General features: G+C 44.1%; 1 protein-coding gene across 1 annotated transcript in view; it reads left to right on the forward strand.

Annotated features, from left to right (window-relative positions):
- Positions 1-27,825, forward strand: part of MYO15B (myosin XVB) — an 83,525-nt gene that overhangs the window by 27,011 nt on the left and 28,689 nt on the right. The window contains 15 exon segments of the mRNA XM_066612879.1: positions 372-547; positions 2,428-2,521; positions 13,515-13,572; positions 15,214-15,344; positions 15,732-15,827; positions 18,126-18,361; positions 18,454-18,632; positions 21,276-21,348; positions 21,548-21,745; positions 21,836-21,930; positions 22,190-22,293; positions 23,388-23,469; positions 24,529-24,642; positions 25,129-25,223; positions 26,380-26,775. Coding sequence (XP_066468976.1) covers positions 372-547; positions 2,428-2,521; positions 13,515-13,572; positions 15,214-15,344; positions 15,732-15,827; positions 18,126-18,361; positions 18,454-18,632; positions 21,276-21,348; positions 21,548-21,745; positions 21,836-21,930; positions 22,190-22,293; positions 23,388-23,469; positions 24,529-24,642; positions 25,129-25,223; positions 26,380-26,775 — 2,127 coding nt within the window.

Raw genomic sequence — 27,825 nt, forward strand, 5'->3', positions numbered from 1 at the left:
AATCTCAATTTGAAATATTCCAGTTGAGCATTGTTCTGAATGATTCTCATCACTTCTTTCTATGTGCCTCTTTGGATCTTAAGCTTGTGTGATGCAGTCTCTGCCCTGAGCACTATGTTTAGGCTAATTGGCAGGATATAAATGTTAGCACACATCAAAAACATATAGTATATATGTAAAAGACACACAATATATTTGTATCTTGACTGAAAAATATTGGAATGCAACCTGTGGACCATAATGTGTTCCTTTGGCCAGTTTTTGGCCAATTTGGCAGTGAAGACTTGGGGTAGCTAATTCTAGGCCATACATTTTGTGAATCCTGATGCCCATTTTGCTAGCTAAGTTTTCACTATCTATTTTTTCCAAAGGTGTTCTTGAAGGAGAAAGCAAGGCAGATGCTAGAGAAACGATGGAACCAGAAGCTGAATTGGGCCATTGTAACACTTCAACGCAATCTCCGAGGACTCATCAATCGTAGGCGGCTCCAGGTCTTCAGGCAGAAGGCCACAGTCATCCAGGCTCATTTCCGGGGTTACCTGGCAAGGTCAGAAGGCAAAAGTCGAATCATTCTGCTCTAAGACCCAAAGGACAACTGATTGAATTGCTCTTAGGATTAGAGCTAAGGTCAAGCACCATGCACAGTTCTGGTGCAAGCAGGTAGAATTTCATGGTGCTAGTGAGATGATATTGCCAGGATGGTATAGTAGCTTGGGAGCTGGACTTAGACCTGGAAGATCCAGGTTCAAATTCCCACTCAGCCATACAGTTTCCTGGGTCACCTTGACTAGTCACCATCTCTGTCTCACCTACCTCACAGGGTTGTGAGAACAAAACAGAGGGAAGGAACTATAGTCTGCCCTCAGTATCCATGTGGGATTTGTTCCAGGATCCTCTGCGGATATAGATTTCCATGGATAATCAAATCCATGCCAGGAATCCATGTGCTGCCAGGAAACCGGAAGTGCCAGAAATCAGAAGTGCCTCTCAGAAGCTTCCTTACTGGAAAAGAAACCTCAAAAAGCAACCTGGACACTCTTACCTAGTTTAGAAGTGACCTAAAATGGAGGAGGTTTCTGCTCGAAACCTCCAAGCACAGTCTGGGCACTCCCTGTTTGTGAGACAAAGTTCTGCTCCCAGAGCAGGAGCTGATATAGGGCTTGTTTCAAAAGAGATAAAACATTTCTGGGTAGATGAAGGTTTTAGATTCCCTTGAGGCATGCATCCCATGATTCCTGGACTTGATTGAGTTTAAGTCTATCTTTCCAGAAGTACACAAAAGGCTTGATGGTTCCTCCATTAGAGAGGTCTCTGAGACAAGTCACTGTTGCCTCAGGCTCAGGTCATTAAATGGGAGAAACTTCCTGGCCCCTAGACTGAAAAGAATGTCCAGGTCACCTGGCTCCTGGACAAAAGGAACATAAGAACATAAGAACAGCCCCACTGGATCAGGCCATAGGCCCATCTAGTCCAGCTTCCTGTATCTCACAGCGGCCCACCAAATGCCCCAGGGAGCACACCAGATAACAAGAAACCTCATCCTGGTGCTCTCCCCTACATCTGGCATTCTGACTTAACCCATTCCTAAAATCAGGAGGTTGCGCATACACATCATGGCTTGTACCCCATAATGGATTTTTCCTCCAGAAACTCGTCCAATCCCCTTTTAAAGGCGTCTAGGCTAGACGCCAGCACCACATCCTGTGGCAAGGAGTTCCACAGACCGACCACGCGCTGAGTAAAGAAATATTTTCTTTTGTCTGTCCTAACCCGCCCAACACTCAATTTTAGTGGATGTCCCCTGGTTCTGGTATTATGTGAGAGTGTAGTATTATGAGGAATGTAGAATTCAATCCTATCCACCTTTGCAGCACTGACACAGCTCCAATGCAGCCTCAAGGTAAGGGAACAAATTTTCCCTTACCTTGAGGAGGCCTCCATGACTGTCCCCCCCACTGCAGGATGCAGTATGTGCCCTGTTGGCAAGGTTACAACACAGCTAGAACGTTGGATAGGATTTGGCTCTTAATTTATTGTGCAGGCAGGACTTGCTCTTGTAGCATTTTTTATCAGGGCAGAGCACCCAAAAATCTGCAAGACTCTGAGAGGGAAGGAGGTGTTCAGATGTCCCTGAATTATATCTCTTGAGTGTCTCTCCATGTGACTTCATCTCTGCTGGGCAAAGTTGCCTGCTTGACTCCCAGGATGAAATCCAAAATGGAATTAAACCAAGACGGAGAGTTTGAACTGTGCACTTGTTGGAAAAAGAGGGTGTTGCTGTAACAGTATGTACATCACCCTGAGCTCCTTGGAGAAAGGGCAGTATAAAAATGTGAAGAATAAATATGGTTTCACGAGAGCAGAGGTTTTCACGTTCTCACAGTTTTCTCTTCTTTGCTGACTTCTTTTTTTCTTTGCCACCTTCAGAAAACGCTACCGAAGACTGAGGAAGACCCTGCTGCAGTTTGGGGTGGCCATGCTTGTCTCTAGGCCAGTTATTCATAGAAGGAAGCAGTACCAGGTACAGAATGATTGACAACTTCATGAGGGTTCTTTCTGCTAGGATTGGTGAGGCTTCTCTACACAAACATCTTTGGCCAGTGTAGCTGCTGCAAATGGTAAGGCAAGTTGTCAGGGTCCAGAGAGGGGCTGCTAGTGACTGCACACTGATCCAAGGCAGTAGAGCCTAGTGTTAGCCTGTTCATTCCCTTCTCTCTCCTATTTGGGTACACAGCTTATTGGGGAAAAGTCTTAGTAGACTGAATTCTCTGCCACCAGTCCAGGAGATCAGTCTAGCCAGAGGGGCTTCTTGGGCAGAACCCCCCTCCCTCCTAGAACAATACTGAACCTCAGGGGTCTCTGTTGGCATCTTTCAGTCTCGGAAGACTATGGTATCTTGCTCTGAATGGTGGTTCTGGAACAGAGTGTCCGCTCCAGTGCGCGAAGCCTGGGTAAAGTAGGTATGGAGGATAGGCTGTTACCCATGCAGCAAATCCCCCCTCTCCACGTCGCTGAAATGGTCCAGTGGAAAGGCAGAGGCCAATACAGTTGGTTCCAGTGGCATCGCAGGAGTTGCCAGAACGTGACTGTGTTCAGCCATGAACTGGCTCAGGGACTCCGGCTCCGGATTTTGCCTCGAGGTTGACTCCTGAAGCCTTTCCCATAACTGGATGTAGCCACACGGCAGTGGAGGTTTGGGATCAGAGTCTTCCTTCTCTCAGATGAGCTGCCTTCCCAGGCTAAGGAGTCCCATCTACTTAGTTGCCTCTTAGGACAAGTACAGCCAAACTGAAGGCCTATTCTTGTCCCCAGCCCCCAGGGGATCAGGGGTCTCTATCCCTACTCTATCAAATCACTATCACAATAGCACCTGGAGAGCGAGGAGACATTACAATCCACTGTACTTCCCATACCAGAAACCAGGGAGACTCAACATTAAGCTTTAAAAAGTTTATTAGACTTTTGGAAACCCTTAATAAAAGAAAAAGAGGATAAAATCAAATAAACAAGAAAAAAAAGAGTAAGGAGAATGGGATTTGGCAGGAAAAGGATTAATTCTTGCAATAATACTGCCCATCAGTAGATGGCTTGGCAGATTCTCACATGTGTGCTTTAACTCAGAGTTGCTGACAGAAGGTTTGAAGAGGTCAGTAACACACCACTTAGAGGAGACAAAACTCTAAAATCAATTTAAAATCTTTATGGTTTTCTACCTAAATCTACATTTCCTTATTTTTACCTGATTTTACCTGGGTGCAGAGCTCACCAGCATTTTACATGTGCACCCAGTGAGTGGCCTCTCCTTCCTGGGAGCTCATGGAATGAGGCTGTTGGAACAAGAAGCATCTACAGGTCCAGCCTTGTTATACACGGATTTGACTCCACACAAATGGCCCCTGCAAATGAGAAGGAATATGCTGATCCCTGGAGAAGGGGATAAAATGCACCCCTTTAAAATCACAGTTTAAAAAACTACTTTTTACTGTTGCAGAGAGACAGTCATACAAGCAATTACAGGTATAACCTAAGTATCCACAGATTTTTCTGTCTCAAAGCTGATGAGAAGGGCCCTTTAAATTGAAGGAAAATGGTCGTTTAATAATGCCAGAGAGGGCAGCCACTGACAATCCATCAATCATTCTCTCTGCAGACTTCACTCCTCCCTTACCCCTGAGCACGTGAAAGAAGGCTAAATGGCAGTGATTATCACCTTCTCCATTCTTTCCCCCTTGCTGGGGCTCCTGGTGAAGGGAGGGATTGCTGTATCCTAGTGAAGCCTAAGCTCCTGGAGAGAGACTGCTTGAGAGCCCAATCCTATGCACACTTTCCTGGGAGTAAGCCCCACTGACTCTAATGGGACTTACTTCTGAGTAGACATGCATAGGATTGGGCTCTGACTCTGTGTGAATTACAAAGGTCAGCAAGGCTGTTTTTAAATCACCAGAGCAAAGAAACTTTTTTTAAAATTGATTTGTTATAGTGTGTTTTTTGCCATCCATCTGAGTTCTTGGAACGAACCCCCCACCCCCTGAATAATGAGACTCAACCTGTACTTCCTTCCACTTGGGAGTTTTATCATTCAGCTGTAATGATGTCATCCTGCTATTTGATCTCCACCTTCTCACTGAAAGGGGTCCCTGGCTTGAAGTGAAGCCTTTCTAAGCACCTGGAGAGTTTCTGATTAATGGCTTGTCTGCCCAATGCCTCTATCTTACATCACAAAGGTCAGCAAAGTTGTTTTTAAATCACCTCACAAAGGGACATTGTTTTTTAAATGGATTTGCTTTAATGCCATCCACATGAGTTCTGGGAACCCTGCAAATAATGAGACTCAGCCTGTGTATTGGTTCAAGAACTTCAGGCCCTTCTGTTGAGCAGGGCTGCCAGGAGAGGAAGAGCAACACCTGTGGCACCCTATTGACTTACAGCCATTGCTCACATAGCACAGAATGAGGCAATAGATTGACATGGTTGAACTGTGGGCTATATCACCATGTACAGAGGATTGCATTTTATAATGTTTCTCCACATTACAAACTCCCTGAACAGTATGTAGAGAATAAGTACTGTCCTTGACATGCTAGATTATTACATGCAGGGAGCTTTTTGTGGTGGAGCGTTCAAAAATAATCTCCCTACCTGCAGCCTGAAGTGGTACTATCCAGATTTCAACCATCTTGGTCTAGCATGTCATTCTACACAATATGTACAAGAGCTTTGAATGTATGTTGACCTGGAATTCTGTGATACAGAATTGTAGTGGTTGCTAAGTCCACCAGCATGCTTTACATCTGTGAAATGAAGAGGAGATCATTAGTAATCAGGGAGAAAGTTGGGATACCCCTTATCCCTCTTCCTCTTCCAGAGCTCATGGTAAGTCTAAAGAGTGTTAAAACAGCTTTTAAAAAGCTGCTTCTCGCATTCCTTTTTTAGTGTACTATAGACAGGAGTACTTGGTGCCAAGGACTCTGCAGCATTAAATATTGCATTATTAAATAATAAATTAATGTGTTCAACTGTGTTGACCATTGTACTCATTTAATTAATGGCATTTTGGTATATAAATAATAAGATAAAGTCTGAAAATGGTGTGGCTCCTCTTTAGTGCCTCTAGGCATAGCTGTACCATTCATCTCATTCTTGGTACTGTGAGGAAGGCTGCAGAACTTGCCTGTGACTCCATAATGCTTATACCAAGGAGCAAGAAGAGTTCTGACTTCTCTTGAATGAAAGGATAGCTAATATTTTTGTTTTAATTCATTTTATTTATTATTTGTTTAATTCATATTTATTTTAAAAAGCTGTTTTAACACTCTTTAGACTTACCATGAGCTCTGGAAGAGGAAGAGGGATAAGGGGTATCCCAACTTTCTCCCTGATTACTAATGATCTCCTCTTCATTTCACAGATGTAAAGCATGCTGGTGGACTTAGCAACCACTACAATTCTGTATCACAGAATTCCAGGTCAACATACATTCAAAGCTCTTGTACATATTATGTAGAATGACATGGTAGACCAAGATGGTTGAAATCTGGATAGTACCACTTCAGGCTGCAGGTAGGGAGATTATTTTTGAACGCTCCACCACAAAAAGCTCCCTGCATGTAATAATCTAGCATGTCAAGGACAGCACTTGTTCTCTTTGATAGAAGAATAAGGGGACTGATTCTGAGTAGCTGTCCATGTGAAATGCAAAGGGTATGACAATGTAACCTATTAAATGAGCCTCTATTAACTGGTTTGTTTGTTTTTTTAAATCAGCACCACTGAACCATAAATAGACATATATTGCAGTTCAGAGTGGAGTCCACATTGTTGCTGGTTTGAGAGTTATGGTTTAACCCTACCCCATCCACCAATTCTGCGCAAATGCTCCTCCCATGGGTAGTCATTAATTTTTTTTTTCTACCCAAGAATCTGGAAGTGAGCTGAGCTGGAAGGGTGGGGTTTGCAGTTCAGAATTTATCTTCTCCAGTAAGTGCCCTCCCTACCCTGAGACATAGTCCAGTTTGATCCCAAACATTACTCATATTCAGCCATCAGATGCTGAAGTAGGTCAAGCTTTCTGTAAGGTTGGTCCAGAATAATACGTGTCAGTTCACTAATCTGACTACAAGCAAGTCTGCAGTTGCTAGTTCTTTATAGCATTTGGTATGTATGTAGCATAGCACATGCCTGGGTTCTGTCTGCTTTTAACATCCTATTTTTTACATTTTAAAAATAAGTATCGGGTTTGTTCATTTTCAAAGTTTCATGAGGTTTCACTGACATTCATGAGGAAGTATGCTTTGAAAAGAAACCAAAGCTTTCACTGTTTTATCAGACATAGCCAGAGTCTCAGGGCACCTTAAAGACAAACAGATTTATTGTAGTATAAGCTTTAGTTGCTTACACACAGAGCTCGATGGCGATGAGGAGCAGGGACTGCTCCATGGTGCGTCTTTAGTATGGAACTTCCTCCCACCCAGTGAGATTAAAGGCCCATTCCTATCCTCAAGACAGGCCAGTTTATCTCCATGTATCCCAGTGCAACAGCAGCCGCACAGCAGCATAGAGGTCTACCTGCTGACGGATGCACCCCAGACCTTGGCCCAGTGTTGGAAAAATTCTGTGCTGATGTCACTCGGATGTCACTTTGACACTAAGATGATCTTATTGCCCTCAGTTATGGCAATGGTTGCCTGAGAAAGTGCCAGCAAAATGACTGTCAGATACCCCTGAAAGAATGCATAACTGCTGTATAGTGCACGCTTCAAAGCTCTATGTGTTCTGCTGTTCTTCTGGAGCTGGCTGTGTCCTCTCTGTCCTTCCCAGTTTGGGTAACTCCCAGCTTTTCTCTCCCAGGAACTGCTGCGAAGTTGTTCTTTTATTTTTTACCATCTCTGCCCTCTGTATTTGCTTTTCGAACACTCAGTCCTTAGGGAAGAAACGACAATGATAAAAGGTCTCAAAGTTCACTGTTACTATTGTAGAGCTTCCCTCTCCTTCCCTCACACTGCCTTGGGCGGACTTTAGCCCTTTTCAGTCTTGACCCAGCCCAGCTCCTGGTAGCTCCTTCTAGTCATTTACTAATAAGGACACTGCTGAGCTGGAGGGGAGTAAACACTCTGAGACCACAGAACAGCAGACAAGTGAGTACTATTGTGTGGGGTTTGGCCAAGTAATTTGTCTACAGATGGGAAGGACAAAGGCAGTGATTCTGCCTCTAGTTGTAGTAGTATGATGATGTAGATGATAGTAGTCTAGTTGTCTGGCTTAGGAGAAACAAATATATAGCTGAAGGCTATCTTCAAGGTGTACATTAAGATTTTTTAGCCATTTTCTCTAGCAGATCGAAGGACAGAGAAGAGAAGAATAACTTCTCTGAACACAGTTTGCTCTGCAGAGTGTAGTCATATAGGTCATTCAGAATGGAGAAGTGCTTTAAGTGGCTCAGATTTACACAACCAGAGGCTAGAATTCAGTGCTGATTAACAGGGTATTCTTTTGTTTGTTTCCTTTTCCGTGGTATTAAAACTTTTGGGAACATCTAATTCTGTCCAGTGGGGGGAGGGGGGGGACACTGGATTCAATGGACCACAGTGTTAATCGAAGGGAAGTCACCATTTCTGTTACATTAACCAGAAAGCTTTTGAGATTGGCACAAACATTACTTTAAGAAATGTTGTAGCTGAAATAATGGTAAAAACCTGTATCTAGAAATCAGAATATGCAGCAGGCACAAGCATTCATTGGAGAGCATAACCATGAACAAGGAAAACGTGTAGTTTAAGGAGAAGACTCATGGAAAAAGGCCCTGCTCCAGCATCCAGTTGCTTAACTGAACAGATGTTACATGTATTCAAACTGTGTGTGGGGGGTCAGGAACCCTGCAAAAAGGTGTGTGTGGACAAGTCTGTGCATGGGCAGCTTGTACACTTGTAGGATCTGTTCAGTTGACCAACAGAACAGGTGTAGGTTGGGGATTGCTTCTGTGATTCCATTCCCTCATCCATGTGTGTTCCTTGGAGTGCGTGCTGTCAGTTGAGGAGATAGCTTTTGAGGGGCAAACTTTTCAGTTGATCAGCTTACCCCCATGGATGAGCACTGAACCCTTCTGCGAAGAAAGCTGTATACCTGTACGTCACAGCTTATCCTTGATCACTGTTTAAGCTGATGTTCTCCCACAATAAATGGGGCTGACGGAACCACCCTTTATGGCTGTAATAAACAATTGGCTAAATGGCAGCAAGTGCCACGTGAACCAAAGCAGCTGAGGCCTTGTTTATGCAGGTTAGGCAAGTGGTAAAATTATTCCTGGATTGTCTCAGTTCAGGTGGGAGAATCACACAGCTGAAAGCTTCCCCTATGCATAAAATGCCTGCGCATACAACAGAGAGACAGCTTGGTTGGAACTTTTCTCTCAGTACCACAGATTACAGTAGTGTAATCAATGCACAGGGATCTTACGATGCAATCCTATGCATGCGTACTGAGAAGTAAGTCCCATTGTATTCTGTGGAACATACTCCCAAGAAAGTGTGTGTAGGATTGCAGCCTAGATATAGTACTGTGTTTCATTGTCTGTTCACCAAGGCAGTCTAAGTGCTTAGGAAGAAGGTGCATGTTCTGAGCATCTTGACAAAGGGCCTTTTACATTCCTGCTGTAGTTTCTCCAGGTATAGTCTGCCTGGAATTAAGAATACTAGGTATTGTTTTTACCTGTGTACTTATGTCAGAGATATTGTTATGAAACTACTGATCAATATTCTGTTATCCGTGTGGATAATTTTGTGAGCAAGCCTGAAACAGTAACCTTCTGATATGATAACAGAGCTGTGTGGCTTGTATAGGGGGCTGCTTGTAGTGAAGAGTTTGATGGAACTACACGAAAGGTGTTGAGATTCAAAAGGCAAGCCAGAAAAGAGGGAAAAATGAATTAAGCCATTTCTGCCCAATATTGCATATACACAACAGGGATCAAATGTGTACACCTGTGGACTGGACAGAAAAGGGTTAAGGAGATCAGTTTCCCACTGCACCTTTAATTAAACCCATTTTTGCCCAGCCCACAGGTGTACACATTTGGTCCCTGTTGCGTTTATGCAACATTGGGCAGAAATGGCTTAAGGTGGAGATGGGAGCTGAAATACCCAGCAGTTTACATACTTGCATAATTTATTTTGAACAGAGAATTAAGTTCTCCTTGTCATCCTACTGCCATTTCTTCTGCCCAGAGTGTGGATGATCCTGAATGTAGGCCCTCAGTGTATACATCCTTGCGTGCTTTCCTGATTTGTCTCCTATCCTGATTACAGAGGCCTGAGGACAGCAGGCAGAGCAACCAGTCACTGGTCAAAGGTGCTGAGCAAAGCGGGAGGTGCCTGGGAATGGTATGTCAATAAAATATGGGGTATCTCATCTGGCAAAGCCTGCCTGATACTGTTTATGAAGGCAATGAACATTTCAGTTTCCTGTGTGACGGCACTGGAGTTAGACAGTAATGTTTAGTGGCACTGAGCAGGTTGAGCAGTTTTGCCCTGGGCAATGTTTTCAAGTACTACTTACCACCATCACCCTGGTGCCATTTTTAAAACTAGCTGAGATTGTTTTCTGTTATCTCCCCAGTATTGGGTGCTGTCTCTCTCCTTTCTCCCCCTGTTTGGTCCAGTATCCCATACCAGCCAATCTTTCTAGTTTTGCTTTCTTTCCTCACGTCCACCTTGAAAATAATTTGTGTGTGTCAAGCTTGAACTGGACGCAGGGCTGAGTTAAGTTACATGCTTTAAATTTCCAGAATGGGTATGAGAAGGGCTGAACCAATTTGGCTCCATTCCTTTAATCTAAGGTATCCTGTGTGGGCATATTAAAGCCATCCTATGCTTCCAACATGGCAAGTAATTTAGATTTTCCAAAGTGTAGACTGTTCCTCTCCCCCTGTCCTTTTGCTTACAATCTGCCTGGTGAAGAGTTCTGTAGAACTAAAAAACTTGCTGTTGTTACTTTGTGACCCTCTCTAAAATACAGTAGTTTCTCAACCAGTGGTATGGGTTCCATCAGTGGTACTTGAGGTGGTGTCTGGTGGTACTCGCAGGACCCCTGGACACCTGCCGCCTGACAACAAGACAAGGAACGCCACAGTAGGGAGCTTCACTCAACAGGCAGAGCTCCAGAGCATGTTTTTCTGTGCTCAGAAAAGCCCTCCCATCCACCCTGAGCCTCTTTCAGGTGTTTGTCATTTCTCATCTCATCTCCCAACCCAGAAGTAGCTGGAGAAGATTATCATCACCAGTTACTTTGAGTGGTACTTCAAATATGTGGACCATGTGAAATGGTACAGCAGAGAACAAACACTGAGAAACACTGCAGTAAGGTATCCTCCTACTTTCAGTTGTAGATGGGCTACAACTATGTCATGGGCTATGTTTATGGGCTATGCCAGATGCAAGGGAGGGCGCCAGGATGCAGGTCTCTTGTTATCTGGTGTGTTCCCTGGGGCATTTGGTGGGCCGCTGAGAGATACAGGAAGCTGAACTAGATGGGCCTATGGCCTGATCCAGTGGGGCTGTTCTTATGTTAGATATTTCTTCTTGTGAACCAAAACTGTCACCTATGATTTTATGTTGTTTTTGTACCCTTAGGGGGAGAGTGCCATCTCATTCTTTACTGAATGTTTTGGGCTGGCCCTGCTCATACCTTGTAGCCTAGTTTGCAGCATTGTAAGGATGTGTATGAACTCGTGTGGATATATAGGCTCATATATCAGAAATGAACATTATGCCCACACAGGATACCTTAGATTAAAGGAATGGAGCCCCATGTTCAATGTGGGGATCAGGCCATCCCCACATGCCTCTAGCAGTTCACAAGGAAGGTGAAGGTGGTAGCCATTCCCTCTTGCTTGTTTTGACAATCTGATATTTAGAGCTATACCTGACAGTTCTGTTTTTCTATAGTTTAGATCTGCTGTTTGTGTTTTGTTTGTTCTGTTCATTGAGGACATCCACTGAGGCATACAATAAAAATTAATTACATTAAAATCACAGAAATATGCAGTAACATTTCCAAGAAAGGAAAAAAATGAAAAACCCCACCCTAAACAGGCAACCATGAAATGGACAGGGGGCACTTGATGCCACCATGTATTTGTTAGCCTTTAAAGTACTGCAAGTCTCTTTGCTTTTTTACTACAAGAGACAAATATGGCCACCCTTCTGGAATGCTGGCACAGCTATATATAGCCCGTGCAGAGAGCAATAAAAGAGCCATCTGTTCTTTGATGTTTGTGCCCAGGTTCAGGCAAAATGAAAAGCCCGACAGTGTCTTTATGCCAGATATTGTTGCCTTCATTGTTGCCCTCGTTGTTACACTTGCCACAGGGAATGTCATGAGCCCCTATTGCATAGTACCTGTGCCATTAAAGTAGCTTGTGATACAACACCTACCATCATGCCTTTTTGTGGCAATTAGCATTTGTAATTCTTTAGTGGTGATCTTCTATTCTGCTGTACCACTCAAGTATGGGAATACTTATGAGAGCCAGGGTGGTGTAGTGGTTTGGGAGGTGGACATAGACCTGGATGATCCAGGTTCAAATCCCCCCTCAGCCACAAAGCTTCCTGGGTGACCTTGGGCCAGTCACTTTCTCTCAGTCTGACCTATCTCACAGGGTTGTTATGAGAACAAGAAGAAGGGGAGGAGCAGCTGTGTAAACCGCCCTGAGGTCTTTGGAGGAAGGGTGGTATACAAATGTGAAAAATAAATAAATGCTCATCTACTCTTCCCCCCCCTTTCAGACCAATGATAGCAAGGCTGTCTCTTTCCCTGTGTTTAGTGTTGTTGTTTTTTCCTCTCCTTTTCTTTTTCCATTAATTTTTGAAAGACTGTGTACTTCCATTCTCCAGTGCTGGAGCATTTCCTCTGGTTTTTTTCCCCTTAAAAAGGCCATGTCTTCTCACCCCTAATCTCACCCTCACATGGGCTGGCTATTGCGTGATTGCTTTGGATTGGGACTTGGGGGACTGCTTGTGTGGAGTTGAAAGTGTAGCTGAGGCATGGATTCACTGTTCTTCTGAGGACACCCTAAGAACCAAGTGCCTCTACAGCAGTTCTGCACTAATCACCACCTAGTTGTTCCATCTGAAGGGCTTTGAAGGTCCATTTTTCCCCCCCTCCTTCCAGTGAAGTATTGCATTGCTGTTGCCAGAAGCTGATCAAACTTCTGATCAAGTGGCCATGTTCTACTCCTACCAGTGTTGGCAGTTAGACTGGTGCTTTAAGCCATTCTTCTGAGCGATCTTGATATAGTTTGTTAGCTTAGCCATTACAAAGAGAGAGAGTTTGAAATATGTTCTGTCACTTAAACAGTGTGTGGCAACGTTAAGTTCTTTGCTACCCAGCTGTGTTGGTCCTTGTTCCCTGAACTGGCCTCTAAGCAGCTTCTGAAATGACTTTGGTTTTTTTTAAAACAGCATTGTCACTTCCAGGCAGATGTGCCAATCTCAAGAATGGAAATGTGGACAGCCGTTTGCTACTGCTCAGTTCATTAGTTGTTTCTACTGCAATCCTACACACATTTACCTGGAAGAAAGCTCAATTGAACTAAGTGGGACATGCTTCTGAGTACATACACAGGATTGTGTTTGTAGACCCTTTAGTGTTGCTGAGGCATTACTTTTCTGAAATGCGTAGGAAGAGGAATTTTAAAAAAATTCATTCTACACTGAATTGAACACAGTGCTGTATCATGGTGCAATGCCCCTTGCTTTGGCCAAGATTTTTATAGTGTTTACTCAAAAATAACTTTTGACCAACAGAGATTTCCTGCGAAGTTTAGGTCAAGGGTTTCCTCCTTAAGGATTCTTTCTCTAATTGCTTCCTGTTCATTTCAACCAACATTACTCATGAATTAGAGATGAATCACCTTGTCATTGATTCAGTTAGGGTGATTCTGTTCATCAGCCAGAAATTTATACAGAGGAGCCTATTGTTGTCACCTCAGCAAGGTTATCCTTCTGTTCTTTTTCCTGTAGGATGTTAGACTGCTGGAAATCCCTGCGGACCTTGCAGCCCTCCTTCACTTGGCTGAAAGTAAGTAGAGAGCCCTAGGTTTCCAGTAGTTTTGCTTAAGCCTGTATCCTTGACATGAGGCTTCTGGAGCTGAAAAAAATTCTTTGTCTTGCCTCACCCAGTCTCTGCTTGACTGACTCCTTTGGTACTTGAATTCAGGTAGGCCCTGACTATGCTTTCTGCCTCTGGCCCTTTTCATCACTCTGGCACTGAACCTAAGCCTTTCTGGACCCTGTTTGCAATCCTGGCCTCTTTGCTTCTCATGTTCCTGCTCTGCTATTGAATCCCTCTTGTGTAACCTGGTTTGAAGCCAGGTGAAAGCTTGGCAAGTGTATGTAGAGGAAGAGATGCAGGACTTGAAGTAAGGGGTAGTGACAAAGAGGTGCAGAAGGGCAGAGAAACCCCATTACTTGACCACCTGAAGTTCTTCCCAACCTGGTCTTCCTCAGACACTATGTGTTTATTTCTCCTCTTTAAGCAGAATGGAATGTTCCCGGGGATAACAACCATTTACAAGATATCATAAAGACTTTCAGGTGGATGAAAGACACTAAAATGGGAGAAAAAGAGGCAGTATGAAGGAAGCAGGAGTGAAGTTAGACTGCTAGGAGAGGAAGCAAGAAAAGTATAAATACTTTGGGAATTTGGAGTGTATTGCTGTCCTGGTATTAAACTGAATTCTGTCTTAACTCGCAACAGAAAGTCTCTGTAGAGCCATCTCTGTAAATGATGAACTATTAAGCAATTGAAATACTGCTTCAGAGGAACAGAAACCAAATACTTATCCTCTGTCAGAAGACAGTTCTTATGCTTCTTTCTGAGTTGTCCTAAGCACCAGAACAACTTGAGGAAATGCATAACTGTTTCATATAACCTGTGTTGACATGATAAACCTAACAAAAGATGAGTTGAGGTGGAGGGCAGGAGTGTGTGAATTTTATTATTCCGTTGCAAACCAAACTGACCTGAGGAGCTTCAGTTATCCAAGAATTCCATAGAGACAGTGCTACAACAAAGAAAGCCCTGCTCTTCTCAGCCACCAGCGTGTGTTGTTAGAGCACCAGCACTGCTCCATACCCTTAAAAATATTCTAAAACTCAGCTGGACCACTCATTTTAGGAAGCTGTGTTGCAAAGTGTTCACCAGACTGATTTGACAACGAGAATAGTTATGAACAATGGCGTCACTAGGGTCTGCGTAACCCAGTGCGGGAGGCCAGCATGTCACCCCGTAACGAACTCCCTCCCATGCAGTGGGTGGGATGGTAGGTGTGGTGACGCACCATTGCCCTGCCCCACTGGTTTTTTTTTTTTTTTTTGGCTATAGTGTCTTATAGAATAGACATTTCAATGTGGTTTGTTTCATTGCATTTGGCATGAAATTATGAATCGAATGATATATAACATGATGGTATTATTCAGAAATGACAAGATTTTAAACATTTTGGCCAGTAGTGGTGTCACGCGCATCCCCGTGTGCGTCACCCGGTGAGGCCCATACCCCCCTAGCGATGCCACTGGTTATGAATAACTTTGGTTGCCCTCACCAGGAGAAAGGTAGGATGTAAATCCCTTAAAGCAATAGAATAAATATAATGTAATCCTCTGCTTCATTGGCTAACTGCCATCAGTAAGTGCTAGTACTGTTTTTCCTCTTTTGCAGGTCACCACCATGCCCAGCCCAATCAAGTTACAGAGGTTTCCCCTCCAGAAGTCAAAGCGAAGGCTGATCTCTCTTTGCCACCTGACATTAACAGCTTTCCTTTCTCTTCCTTCATGAGGTCTCACTTCCAGGTAAGATGTTGCTGTCAGAAAAGGTAGGGTGCTCCAGAACAGGCCTTCTCTGTCCCGTTTCCTCCCTCCCCCCACTACCTTGTAGGTGTTTATTGCCCACTAGCTCAAAGTTCATCACATTGATGAACAGCTTGCGTGCATTTTTGTGGATCTCTAGCTCTTTCCACCTCCTTCCGCCATTATTATGCTGCAACAGCTTCCTCTATACCTTGACAATTCTGCCAAATTCATAGCCATCATATGGGGCAAGTGAGTAGTGAAAACAAAGGCCCTTTTTGCCCTTGCGTGTCTTGCACCAAAACAGCAATTCCAGTTCTGAACGGGTTGCACCAGGCCTCACATTTCTATTGCCCAAAGACTAACAAACTCGGCATATCTGCCTTGCAGGAAGTGGGTTTCCCTGCCCTTGGACAGCCCCTGCAACAGCCTTTGACCAGACTGGATGCCAAGCACAAGCAAAGTGCTCTGCAGCTCAACAAACTGGTAAGAAAAAAAAAATGAACCGCTAGTAAGACTGGAGACAGGCTATAGGATACAGTAGTTTTCCCCCCCAGAGAGCCAAAGGTGATATGTAAGACGTTTAACTTTTGCACCTTGTAAACAGGTCTTGCACGGTTTATATTGTTTTGGGAACCCATAAAACCTGCTTCATCTGAGGCAACAGTGGGATCCAAAAAGTGTCCATATACTTCATGGAAAGTGATGCTGCCTCTCAAACCACTTAAAACCTATTCTTGGGTTTGTGTGTGTATATGTGTGTGACTGCAAACCTATGCGTACATTCCTGGGAAGCTTCCTGGGAGTAAGCCCCATTGAACACAATGGGACTTACTTCTATGTAGACCTGCATAGGCTTGTGCGCTCCCTCTCTCTCTCTCTCTCTCTCTCTCTCTCTCTCTCTCTCTCTCTCTCTGTGTGTTTGCATGCATGCGCAAGAGAGAGAATATGGTTCAGATGCTCTGAACCAATTTTTGTGGGAAGATAGGACAGGGAAACGGCACGGCCAGTTCTTTAGAAAATTTTCATTAGAAAAATGGTTTTCTTCTAAAAACAGCTCTGTCTTTGTGGGGCTTGTTGCTAAATGGAGAAGCAGAGGTTGCTGAGCACAGAAGGGAGAGAAGGACTGTGCTTATACCCCAACTGACTATAGCTGCTGGAACCCACCCTGCTCTCCCTTCATTCAACAGCAGCTTCTGGAGGCCAAGTGGGCTATCTCTAGACAGATCTGTTTTTTCCTTGGCGTCCCTAGCTGGCTGCTTTCTTCTGCTTCTCCCACTGCTGGATGTGCATAGTCACTGGAGAAGACACGGAAAGGCAGGGATCCTCCTTTAGATTAAGGGAAGAAAAATGGCCCCATTGTCCCTCTCCCCCCAATCTGTCTCTCCAGCTTTCTAAAATACCCATTACGAGAGCACAGACTGTGCAGCAGGAGGATAATTTTATAGGTGTGACCTGAACAGTGAGACAGGCAAGGAATAGGAAGGAGGCTAAGGGAGAAAGGTCAGGATTACAATGATTAAGAATAAATGTATTGTGATGCAGATTACATCTTCCTACTGTGCTGCTCCACAGGTCACTATTTAATGAGGCTGGATGAGGGATTGCTTTCCCTTTTTACCAATGGTTTATTGGAAGACTGTCCTTATTAAAGTTAGATTTTCTTGTATTAGGAAAAGAAAAAAATTGCCCTTTACCCTTGATAAAAATTTTGTTCAGGTGTGCATGGTGGTTCCTTTTTTTTGAGGTGCTGCTATCACGAACAGTCCCTGTGCAACCGAATATAATTCTTTAACCTCTAGTCTTGGTCATCTTCACGGAGGAGACTGAGAGCCCAATCCTATGCATTTCTACTCAGAAGTGAGTTCCATTATAACCAATAGAAGTTACTCCCAGGGAAGGGCAGATAGGATTGCAGCCTGAATCTGGTTAGCATTCCTACATAGGTGGAGAAAATGGTTCCCAAAAGACATAATTTTCACAAAGCACCTAAACAGGCATCTGAAGGACCATGTAGTGGGATCCGAGAATGCTATCAACCATGCCTTAGGGCCCAGTCTGATCCAATGCTGAGGCAGCCCTGAGGTAAAGAAACATACATTCTCTTATCCTAAGGAAACCTTCATGACTGCCCCACCCCTGCAGGACGCAGCTCATGCTCCACTGGCATGGCTACATCAGCACAGGAAAGTTGAATAGGATCGGACCCTTATATTCTAACAGCCAGGCCCACAACACACTTTATCTGGATGGCATAGTTGTCACTGGGTGCCCAACACACATGAATACTTCTCTGCATTGTTAGCTTCTTCAGTGATGCTACCTCTTCCAGGATGTTGGTGCCCTGATAGGGAAAGGGTAGAGGATATACCTCTTGTTTTAAAATATGTGTATTTTTTCCTCAGTGGGGCTAATAGCAGCTTCAGATTGAGGAAACCATGTGGCTGGGAAGGATTTATTCCCTTTCCCATAGCACTGCAGCTCCAGTGAAGTCACCCACATACACAAAGTTGTTCTGAAATAAAAGAAAATATAGTATGTTGGGATATCGGAGTACCGCTCGCCTGCACCACATCTTTGACCCTCAAGAAACAATGTTTGGGCACCAAATCCTAGAGGGAACTGAATTTTCCTGCCTCCCTTTCTGTGTGTCACTTTAGAAAACCGAACCCCAGTCTAGAGCAGGGGAGAGTGATTTTATGACATTAGTATGATTTTTCACTTCACCCATATGTAAGGCTGGCATTCCCTGGAATTTATTGCGTCATTGCTGGTTTATTATAGATCCTGAGGTTCATACATGACAAGAACCTACAGGGCTGGCAAGAGGAGCTCCTGGGGAACTACATAGCAAGTCATGGGCTGGCTAGCCATGCCCTGCGCAATGAGCTGCTGAGCCAGGTGGCCAGCCAGGTGTGGAAGAACTCAGACCTGGAGCAGTGCCAACGAGGCTGGATGTTGATGGCTGCCCTGCTGGGCTCCTTCACCTCTTCTCCAGCTCTGGAGAAGCCCCTGCTGAAGTAAGTAGGGAAACCTTGGTTGTTGATGTAGTGGAGATTATGTCAACAATGAGAGCGGTTTACCTGAAGGAAGCTGCTTTGTGGATTTACAGGTTTGTGTCAGACCACGGGCTGGAGGGGTATAATGGTGTGTGCCAGCGCAAGCTCCTGACAGCCATGAAGCAGACGGAAACCTATCCTGGGGAGTCCCGTGCTTTTCCTCCCACCAAGCTAGAGTGGACCACCAACCAGAGGAAAGGCAAGATGGTGCTGGATGTTTATACCTATAAAGGTAATTGTTGGCACTACTTTCCCACCCAGCAATTAATAATTCCTTTCTGAAAGGAACCGTGTGCCACAGGACGATTCCTCCACCCCAGTACTGCTCCTATGTGACCATGGCCTGGTGCTCGTATTTGAAGGCAAAGTCTTGTGCACTTTGAATCTCTCCCTTTTTGAAATATGGGGTCATCAGTTAAGGAACATGTAGCAACCCAGCTGAATGTTCAGGAACTAGATAAGTGATACGGCAGTCTTCCTTTCTTTGACTGAGAGAAATGACATTGCTAATGATCAGTATAGTAACAGAGACAGTGCTGCTCTTTAGGTGTATCCAGTCTGGAGATTATTCACTCAGTCTGTCACTCAGTGATCCCCTTGAATTCTTTCCCACGTGACAGTCAGTGCCACATTAAAGAGGCTGCAAGCCTTCCTGTCACTGTGAGGGTAGACATCTCATCTGTCAGAGAGACATCCTGTCTCTCTTCCTGGCCAACACTCCCCTTTCACTATCAAAGCCTTTTTCTTGACTTTAACAAAAGAGTCATGATACATTCATTTTTATTGGACTACTTAAGAGTGCATTTTTGCAAATTCAACATGTTTAAGGGGACGAAGGGAGAAAAAATAAACATGCATAGGTTTATGTCGAGACTGTGAAGAAAAAACATGAATTGAAATGGAATATGAGATGTGTGGCATGTCTGGACTTCCCCTGTGAAATAATGAACTCACATACCTGTGCGTGTTTTTCACACTGTACTCTGAATCCTAACAAGGAGCTACTATTCATGTAGGCTTTCTGCCTTACATGGGTTCATTCCAAGTTTAGGTGCCAAGTTTAGGTGTTAGTCTTTACAGCCAGAGCAAGTATGCTGGACTATGTTCTGCAATGTGTGATCTAGCCAAGATCCTGGGAATTATAGAGAGATTGTACTAGGAGTTTTGCTGTTCCAAGCAATGTTGTTTTCTGGAGCTGAGTTGGTGTGATTTGCTCAAAGCCAAAAATGTCAAAGTGTTTCATCAGGCTTTTAGGCACTGCTCCGAGGGCTCCAATTTCAATTGGCACAATATTGACCTCCATCTTCCCAAGACGCTGAAGGTTATTGTAAATGTTAATCAACAATATGTATATACTGCTTTTCAACCAAAAGTCATTTATATAGCTAAATCAATAACTGGTTCCCTGTTCCCAAAGGCTTCACAATTAAAAAAAATAAAAAAGCACATGCTAAAAAGACTTCAGCAGCAGCCACTGGGAAAGACATCATGTTGGCATGAAAAGGGACTTCATGCTCTCCTCCCCTACTGAATATAAGACACCACTTCAGTCCCCAGACTGTGAACGTTCCTGCAAGGCCAGGGTCTTTTCCAGGTCTTAGAATGGATACCTGATACAGAGCTCAGCAGTCAGAGCACACCATATACATTTGGCACATCTGAATCTCTTCTGAAAAAGTGATTGTGTCTAACTACCCCTTTCACTCTCTTACACCAAAGCAAGGTAGTGTTCCAGAAAGGTTCCTCTCTCCAGAGGTAGACTAGTTTTTTTTTCAGACTATCTTTGATGTCTTTTATCTGTGTGATGTAATAAGAACATAAACATTAGCAGCTTTATCTGTTGCCAATTAGCATGTCTAGCATTCCACCTTACCCCAGTAATGTCTTTCACAACTGCATTCTCAAACTGTGGACTGGGACCCACTAGGTGGGTCACAAACCAATTTCAGGTGGGTCCCCATTCATTTCAATATTTTTAATATATTAGGCTTGATGTGACCATGGTATGTGACTGCATCTGGGGAAAAGTGACAGATCTGTACTTTTAAGAAGCAACTACAGGTTGAGTCTCATTCCAGAGGGTTCCTCTTGCAGATGGCAAAAATAGCACTGTAGTGTTCAATTTAAAAAACAAAGTCCCATTGCTCAGGTGATTTAAAAACAGCCTTGCTGACCTTTGTGATGTTAAGATAGAGTTATTAAGACAACAATCAGTCTCTCTCCAGGCACTTAGAAAGGATTATCTTTCTTTCACATGTTCAGGGGGAAGGAGAGAGAATGATTGATGGCTTGTCAGCTGGCTGCCCCCTCTTGCCCCCTCTTGTAAAGGACTGTTTTCCTTTAATTTAAAGGGCCCTTCTCATCATGTTGAGATAAAAATCTCTATGACAGTAAGAAAAGCATTTTAAAGGGGTGCATTTTTCCCCTTCTCCAGGGATCTGCAAATTTCTTCTCATTTACAGTGGCCATTCCTGTTGAGTTAAATCCCTGTATAACAAGGTTGCACCTGTATGTATATGTTTTTAACAATGATAGTAAATGGGACTTAGTCCTGGCTAAGTATGGGTAGGATTGCTGCCTAGGATTGTTAAAACTCTTCCTGCTTGATGATGTCACTTCCAGTCATGACATCACTTCTGGTGGGTCCTGACAGACTGTCATTTTAAAAAGTGGGTCCCAGTGCTAAAAGTTTGGAAACCACTGCTCTACTTGAAGTTGGTGGGAGTAGGTCCCTCTGAACTCAAGGGTAAACTTCTGAGTAAGCATGCATAGTTTGGGGCTGTGGGTCCAGCACCATCCTTTCCTTTTGCAGTGTGCTGTTCTCTTTGCCAACAGTTAGGTTTTGTTACCTTGCTTCTGTTGTTCTGTTGCTTAGAGGAGAGTGTTTCGGCTGAAGTGGAGTCCTGGACCACAGGAGAGCAATATGCAGGCTGGATCCTGAGTTCAAGGTACACCCAGAAGCAGCTGGAACAATTTTGGATTTGACAGTTATTTTTGGTTTTCAGAATAATACAAAAACTGGAAGAATAACTTTCACATCTGTTTTTTCTCTCTCTCTTGCACCCTCCTTCTGGCCCCGCTCACTTTTCTCTTGCATGCATCACTTCCTTTCTGTAATATTACATCTGCTTACTCTGCTGATATCAGGGGCCTGGATAAGGCCCCTCGTGGCTGGTCTGTGTCCATGTTCACAGGTAAGCTTTGGCACGACTTGCCAGGCTGTGATTTTGTACTGGATCTTATTGGTGAAATAGAAGAAGAGAGGTGGTCCTCTAGATCCTCCCCTGACTATCCCATAACACCAGAGTGGCACGAGGACTACTCCCAACAGAATTCTATGGATATGTAAGTGATTCTGCCACTTGTTTTATACAACCTCTTTTGTATGCCCAGCATTTCTGCTTTTCTGATCTTACCGATTTTCTCCTCTGATAGGACTCTCTTGGACATCCCTCCTGCACCAGGAATTCAGGCACCCTCTTTCCCCCCACCCTCCCTGCCTCCAAATTTTGACCATGTCACCTACCCCGGTAAGCCCTTGTCTCAGGACAGGGAAGGACCTAGCTTCAAATATAGCTGGGGAAAACTGGGGTGTGTGTTGGTTACAATCTCTGGGCCTTGAGTCAATGAGGGCTCAATGTGTGTGTTCATCCATACCTGAATCAGGGAGTGGGAAAGGGGGCACTGGGATTTACAGAGAGAGTGTAATTGACATGGGAAAGTGCTGAGAATGGTTCTGGAGGGTGGAGATCAGCTTTGTCTGCTGTTCAGAATCTAATTTTTGTGCAGAACCAGGGACCAGATCTGTTTCAAGATCTTCCAATGAGCTGGATTACTATGTGGATGGCCTCTTCATGCCACTGCTGCATCATGGGTCCCAGGCTCATTTATCAGTAAGTCTGATTTTTTTTTTTCTCCCTTGGGATTAGCTGCTTTTGCTTCTGTCATGCACTCCCTTTCCTAACACTTTGTTAGCATTCAGAATTCTAGTGGTTTGGGGCTCAAGGAAGGAGGTACAACACTGGTGCACCCCTTTTTTTTGTTTTACCCAGTTCTATTTCTATGCCAGGGCCAAGATCAGTAGACTCTTCTGCCACTAAAAGGACAAGGTCATCCTCAAAAGCCTCCCTTCAAGTTATGGAGCTAACTCTCACACCACTAGTGCTGTAGTGTGTAACTCAGGGTCAAGAAGGAATACAGAAAGGCTCTGATTGAGTTAAACCAATCTCATTCAGGCAAAGGGTTCAAACCTATAAAGAGCGTATTTAGAATACAAGCGTTGGGGGTGGGGTTGGATAATGCAAGGGGAAATAAATAAGCTAATCACTTGGGAAATCACTTGAATGTTGGCAGTGCTCAAGTGTGAATCTTAACAAAGCTACAAGTGCAAATGTTAAAGAAAAATGTGTATCTATATCTCACTGTTCCTTGCCTAGTACTAACTCCAGTGTCAGTTTGAAGATCCCATTACACCTCTCTGATCCCCAGCAGGCATGTGAGCATTTGGTCACACAGATATCTCTGAGGGAGCCAAGCCAGAATGCTCATGAGCATCGGGCTTCACTTTAAGAAATCTAGGGTTGGTTATGTTCACTGGTCCATCTGATTGGTTTATGACTACCTGGATATCCCTATTTACTCTTTGACCTAGTCAGGTGGACTTGGATCCCAGTTTACTGGTGTACATCAATCCCAGCAAATGGGCTGGCTAGTGCCATTGTCTTGGTTGGACCAAGGTGATGAGGAAGACAGCAAATCCTGTCTCCTTGGGCATGCGATCTTTCTCCAGTGATGCTGATTTCACAGCCCCTCATCTTTTCTGTTGGACCTTATGCCAGGACTATCCTTATGGGAATAGATAGAAGAAAAAAGAAAGGAAAAAGGGGAACTGATTTATCAGAAGTTGAGACAAAATCACTGTCCCTGTACTGATAGATATTTCTCATTCATGATTTGATGAACTGGGCTTTCTCTTGCCTCTCTGCAGGATGTGGAGAGTGAGGGAAGTCTGACTGGACGTATGAAAGGAGGAGGGAAAATTGGGCCCACTCACCAAGGACCTTTTTCAGGTACAATTTAGTGCAAGGGTAGGAAAGAACCAGAGTTTATACTTGGTGGGAAACTCTTGTACCTCTCTGACACTGCTGCCAGTGGCTGCTCTTCTTTTGGCAAATGAGAGCTGTGTGTGACTTCCTGTGTGAAGGTATACATGTTCCATCAATCATGCTGTTGATGGTGAATTTGAGATTCTAGACCTGTACACTTTTGGCTGTGTGGCAATATGATGCTGAATGCATGGAGCTCTGTCCAGCTTGGAGTTCTACAAAAAGGCCTCCTACCATAACCCGCAAATATTCCAGTCCCAGAATCTTTACCATTGTTATCTTAACCTGGGCCAGTCTCAAAGTGGGTTTTGATTTGCTATGCCCAGATCACATCAGTTCTTGATAAAACCTCAGAATGGCAGAACCTCTTTTGGGATTCAGTGTCCAAGGCTATTCTTGAATAGCATTCTCTTTTTCAAAGAATGAGCATTTTTAAAAGTCCTTGTTTCATCATCCTTGCATTGCATTTCTTATTGTGGTAAAAGATGCTACCTTGCTCTGGGCCAAATGGCAAGCAAATTCTTCCATCTAAATGCTCAAGATGGCATGCACGGAGTTCCAAGGCAGTCTCCCTGCTTGGCTTTGGCAAAATGCTGGAGCCTATGGACCATATCCTTGTATTAAGCACACGCTCACCATCTTACTGTAATTGAAGAATTCTGCAGACTGAGAAGGGGTTTATCATTAAAGTTGCTTGTGTTCATTCTCTTCCAGCCATTCCCTTCCTCTCTAACTGTTCATTGGGTTAGTATGACTCTGAATCACACCTTAAGTGGTTTGCTTTCATTGTTGTCCTTGGTGGTATTAACTTGCTTGCTTTGAATCAATTGTGGTACCATGTGGCCAAATAGACTCTAGCTAACCCTATTTAAAATGTGAGGAATATGAGAAGATTTGTAGGTAGTTAATAGAAATCTGAGTAATTTGTCCAATGTGCGTGAGTAGAATCACCAGTTTAGTTTTGTTGTGTGGATTGTAGGTGATTTTTGCATATGACATCAGGACAGTCTTCCCTTCCATCAGGTTACTCAGGAATGATGCACATGCCAGCTTACCAACCTATGCCAGCCATGGGAGGAATGATGCCAGCAACCATGCCTATGATGCCAGGGCTAGGTGGAATGGGATCCATGCCAGGTAACAAGAATGCAGCAGATCGTCTGAGAGTTTGAATGTGGTGGAACATGGAGATTTCTGTGACAGAAGGCCTGTTTCTCCATATCTGGGCAAGAGCTCACTGATCCTGTTGGTAACTCGACACTTCCCCGAAACTAGATAACATAGTGTGAAATACGTGAAAGCAGAGCCTGCTGGATGAGAACACGGCATGATATTAAAGCACGTTTTTACCGCATTAACAGTGGGAAATGAATTTGTTGTTCAAATAGAATAGTACTTGTTGTGCAACTTGTCAATCCTGTTACAGTGGTGTGTTTTGACACACTATTTCAGTCTTTGGTACTTACTGAATGTTGCAGTGGACAGTATGGAACTGGGCTGAATTCTTAAATCCTATTTCCTAAGTCCTTGGAAGTTCATCATGTTACAAGAAGCGGCCAACATATAGTAAGGATACTGAGTATTTGCTTTGTGACTTTTCTTGGCCTTGTCTCTGTCTCTCAGCTATGGTTTTGCCCCAGCCAGTAGTCCCATCTGTGGATCCCAGCCAGTTAGCAGCTCAGCAACAAGCCTTTATCAACCAGCAGGCCTTGCTCATGGTAAGTGAAAATGTTTAAAGGGTGGACTAGAAGCAGGTGTACAGTGAACTGTCCTGTTCCCTCTGCCATGAACTTTTCTAATTTGCCAGTTATGTTTCTTGTATATGGCTACCAGAGTTACCTGAACAAATTACTCATTATGTGGCATGGATGGTTCAAGTGCATAGTTGGGGGTCGGCAGTTCAGGCCAACAACTGTAAAAGTAAAATAAATAAAGCAGCATGTATAGGGGAAATACAACAAGCAACACGCCATATATAGACGAACAGGAGGCAACCACCAACCCATCACCCAAATGCTTGACAAAACAAAAACCTGTTTCCTCCTGCCTCCTTTTGGGGGGGGGGGATACTTCCCATGTTGGCTGCTATTATAAGACAAAAGGCACAATCCTAACTAGGTCTACTCGGAAGTAAGTCCTATTGTATTCAATGGGACTTACTGCCAGGAAGGTGAGGTTAGGATTGCAGCCAAACAGTCTCTGAGTCTCCGTTTCACATCAGTTTGCAATTAGCAGATACACACAAAAAAGTCTTCCCCTCCCCCAGCAAATTCATCAATTCTCTCCCTCCCCTTTCCAAAACCCTCCAGGTGTGCTGCTAACAAACTCAGGGCACAAGCCTAACCAGGTCTTTTCAGAAGTAAGCCCTATTTTGTTCAATGGGGCTTACTCTCAAGTAAGTGTGGTTAGGATTTCTGCCTCAGCGTGCTGGCAGCTGTTTGTTTTGTTTGTTTCTAGTGTATAATTATAACACCTTCATCCTCATTTTGGGGGTAACTGAGGTGAGGTGATGTAATGGGGAGCCGTGGCCATTGGCCACAAGGATCAGGGGAGCCGCCAGCCGGAAAAGTTCGAGAACCACTGGCCTAATCTTTTAGTCTTCATTAAGTAGATTGGGACTTGATCCAAACTGGGTCACAGCAGTGGCAACACCACCATTCCTTTTTGGTTGTTTTTTTTTGGGGGGGGGGGGTAGTGTTAGGAGAAAGCTGGGGAAAGGAGACTATGGTTGAAAAGCAGAGAGAGAGAAAGAGAGAATTAAAAGTTGGCCCCATATCACAGGTTGGGGTTGAAAGTGAATCATGGGTTTGAAAGACTAACAGCTATGGATTATAAACACAAGCAGTTCATAAGTATCTGGATTCCATGTTGCAGGCTCAGCAGATGACTCTTCAAGCTATGACAATTTCCCAGCAGCAACAAGAGCACCAACAGCTGCCCAGAGGGAGGGCTCCTGACTCTTCAAGAACAAGGCACGAATCACCACGAAGATGGTCACCCGAATCTCCCAGGCCACGGCGGAGATCTCCTGAAGCTTCACACTCAAGACGCTTATCACAACGGAGGTGGTCACCTGAACCATCACAACGAACACCGACACGAGTATCAACACGAGAAAAATCACCAGAACCGTCAAGACCAAGACAAACCTCTCCTCCATCTCGGCCCACCCCAGCTTCTGAACACCAAAGACTCAACAACAACAACAACAGCAACAGAGATGTGTCAGTACCTAAACCACCAGAATCTCCACCTCGCCCATCAGCACCGGTACTGGGTTCAGAATTCAAATTCCAATAAGTATCCCTTCACTAGAGATTATTTCGTTCAGGCTGGCGTGAGGGGAAAAGACAAAAGAGAACCCCTAAGTTCAGCTGCTTAGGCCTAGTGAATTGTATTCCACAGAATCTAACCCTTCCTTCAAGGAGCTCAGACCAACATGCATGGTTAACACATTAACTTGCTGGTATTCTCTATGCTGAGCTGAAGCTGAGTTTCTAGAGAGTTGGGGTTGGAGCAAGGAGACTTGAATTCAAGTCTCTGCTCTGCCATGAAGTTTATTGGGTGAACTTGGGCCACCTTAACCCAACATCCTTCACAGGTTAATGTGAAGAGAAAAAAAGGGGGAGGAGCCATGTGCACTCCTTGGGCGAAAAACGGTACGCAAATATTTTTATATAAATGGACTGTTTGTTTATGGAGAAGCGTGTGAACCTCCACCTGCTGTCTGAAGTGGTATAGCTCAGGCATATAACACCTCATGTATTGTCTGTGAAAACTAGACATATGAGTGATTTGCCACAAGATGCAAGACATTCAGGAAGGGACCATGAGAAGGTGCTCCTGACCCTGTCAGACAGTGGGAGAAAGGGCTCCTGATCATGTCAAACCCTAAGGGTTTACATCAGATCACACTGAGAATGTCATGGTGAAGTGGGAAAGCAGAGTCTTGGAAGTGATGTGCATTCAGTGACAATGTGTTTAGTGATCTAGATGCAAGAATATCATCTGCTTTGTGTAAAGCTTACAATATTTTTAGTTTACCTTGTCCCCTGGAAGTTTTAGCCACAAGTCTGTGTTTCTCTACTAAGGCAGAGAACCCAAAAATCTTGAAGGATCTCCTTAAAATCCTAATAGTAGTGGAGATGGGTGGTCTGGGAAGACAGTGCAACCACTTCCCTCTCAAGTGAACTGAGACCACACAGCTGGAAACGTTAAATAAAAAGATTTATTGAATAAATAAAACACACCCAAACAAAAAGGTATGGTAATAAAAGGGAAGAAAACAAGAAGCTTTTGGAAATCAAGCAAGAGTAATTG

The sequence above is a fragment of the Tiliqua scincoides genome, chromosome 2 (assembly GCF_035046505.1).
Source record: "Tiliqua scincoides isolate rTilSci1 chromosome 2, rTilSci1.hap2, whole genome shotgun sequence".
Taxonomy (NCBI): Eukaryota; Metazoa; Chordata; class Lepidosauria; order Squamata; family Scincidae; genus Tiliqua; species Tiliqua scincoides.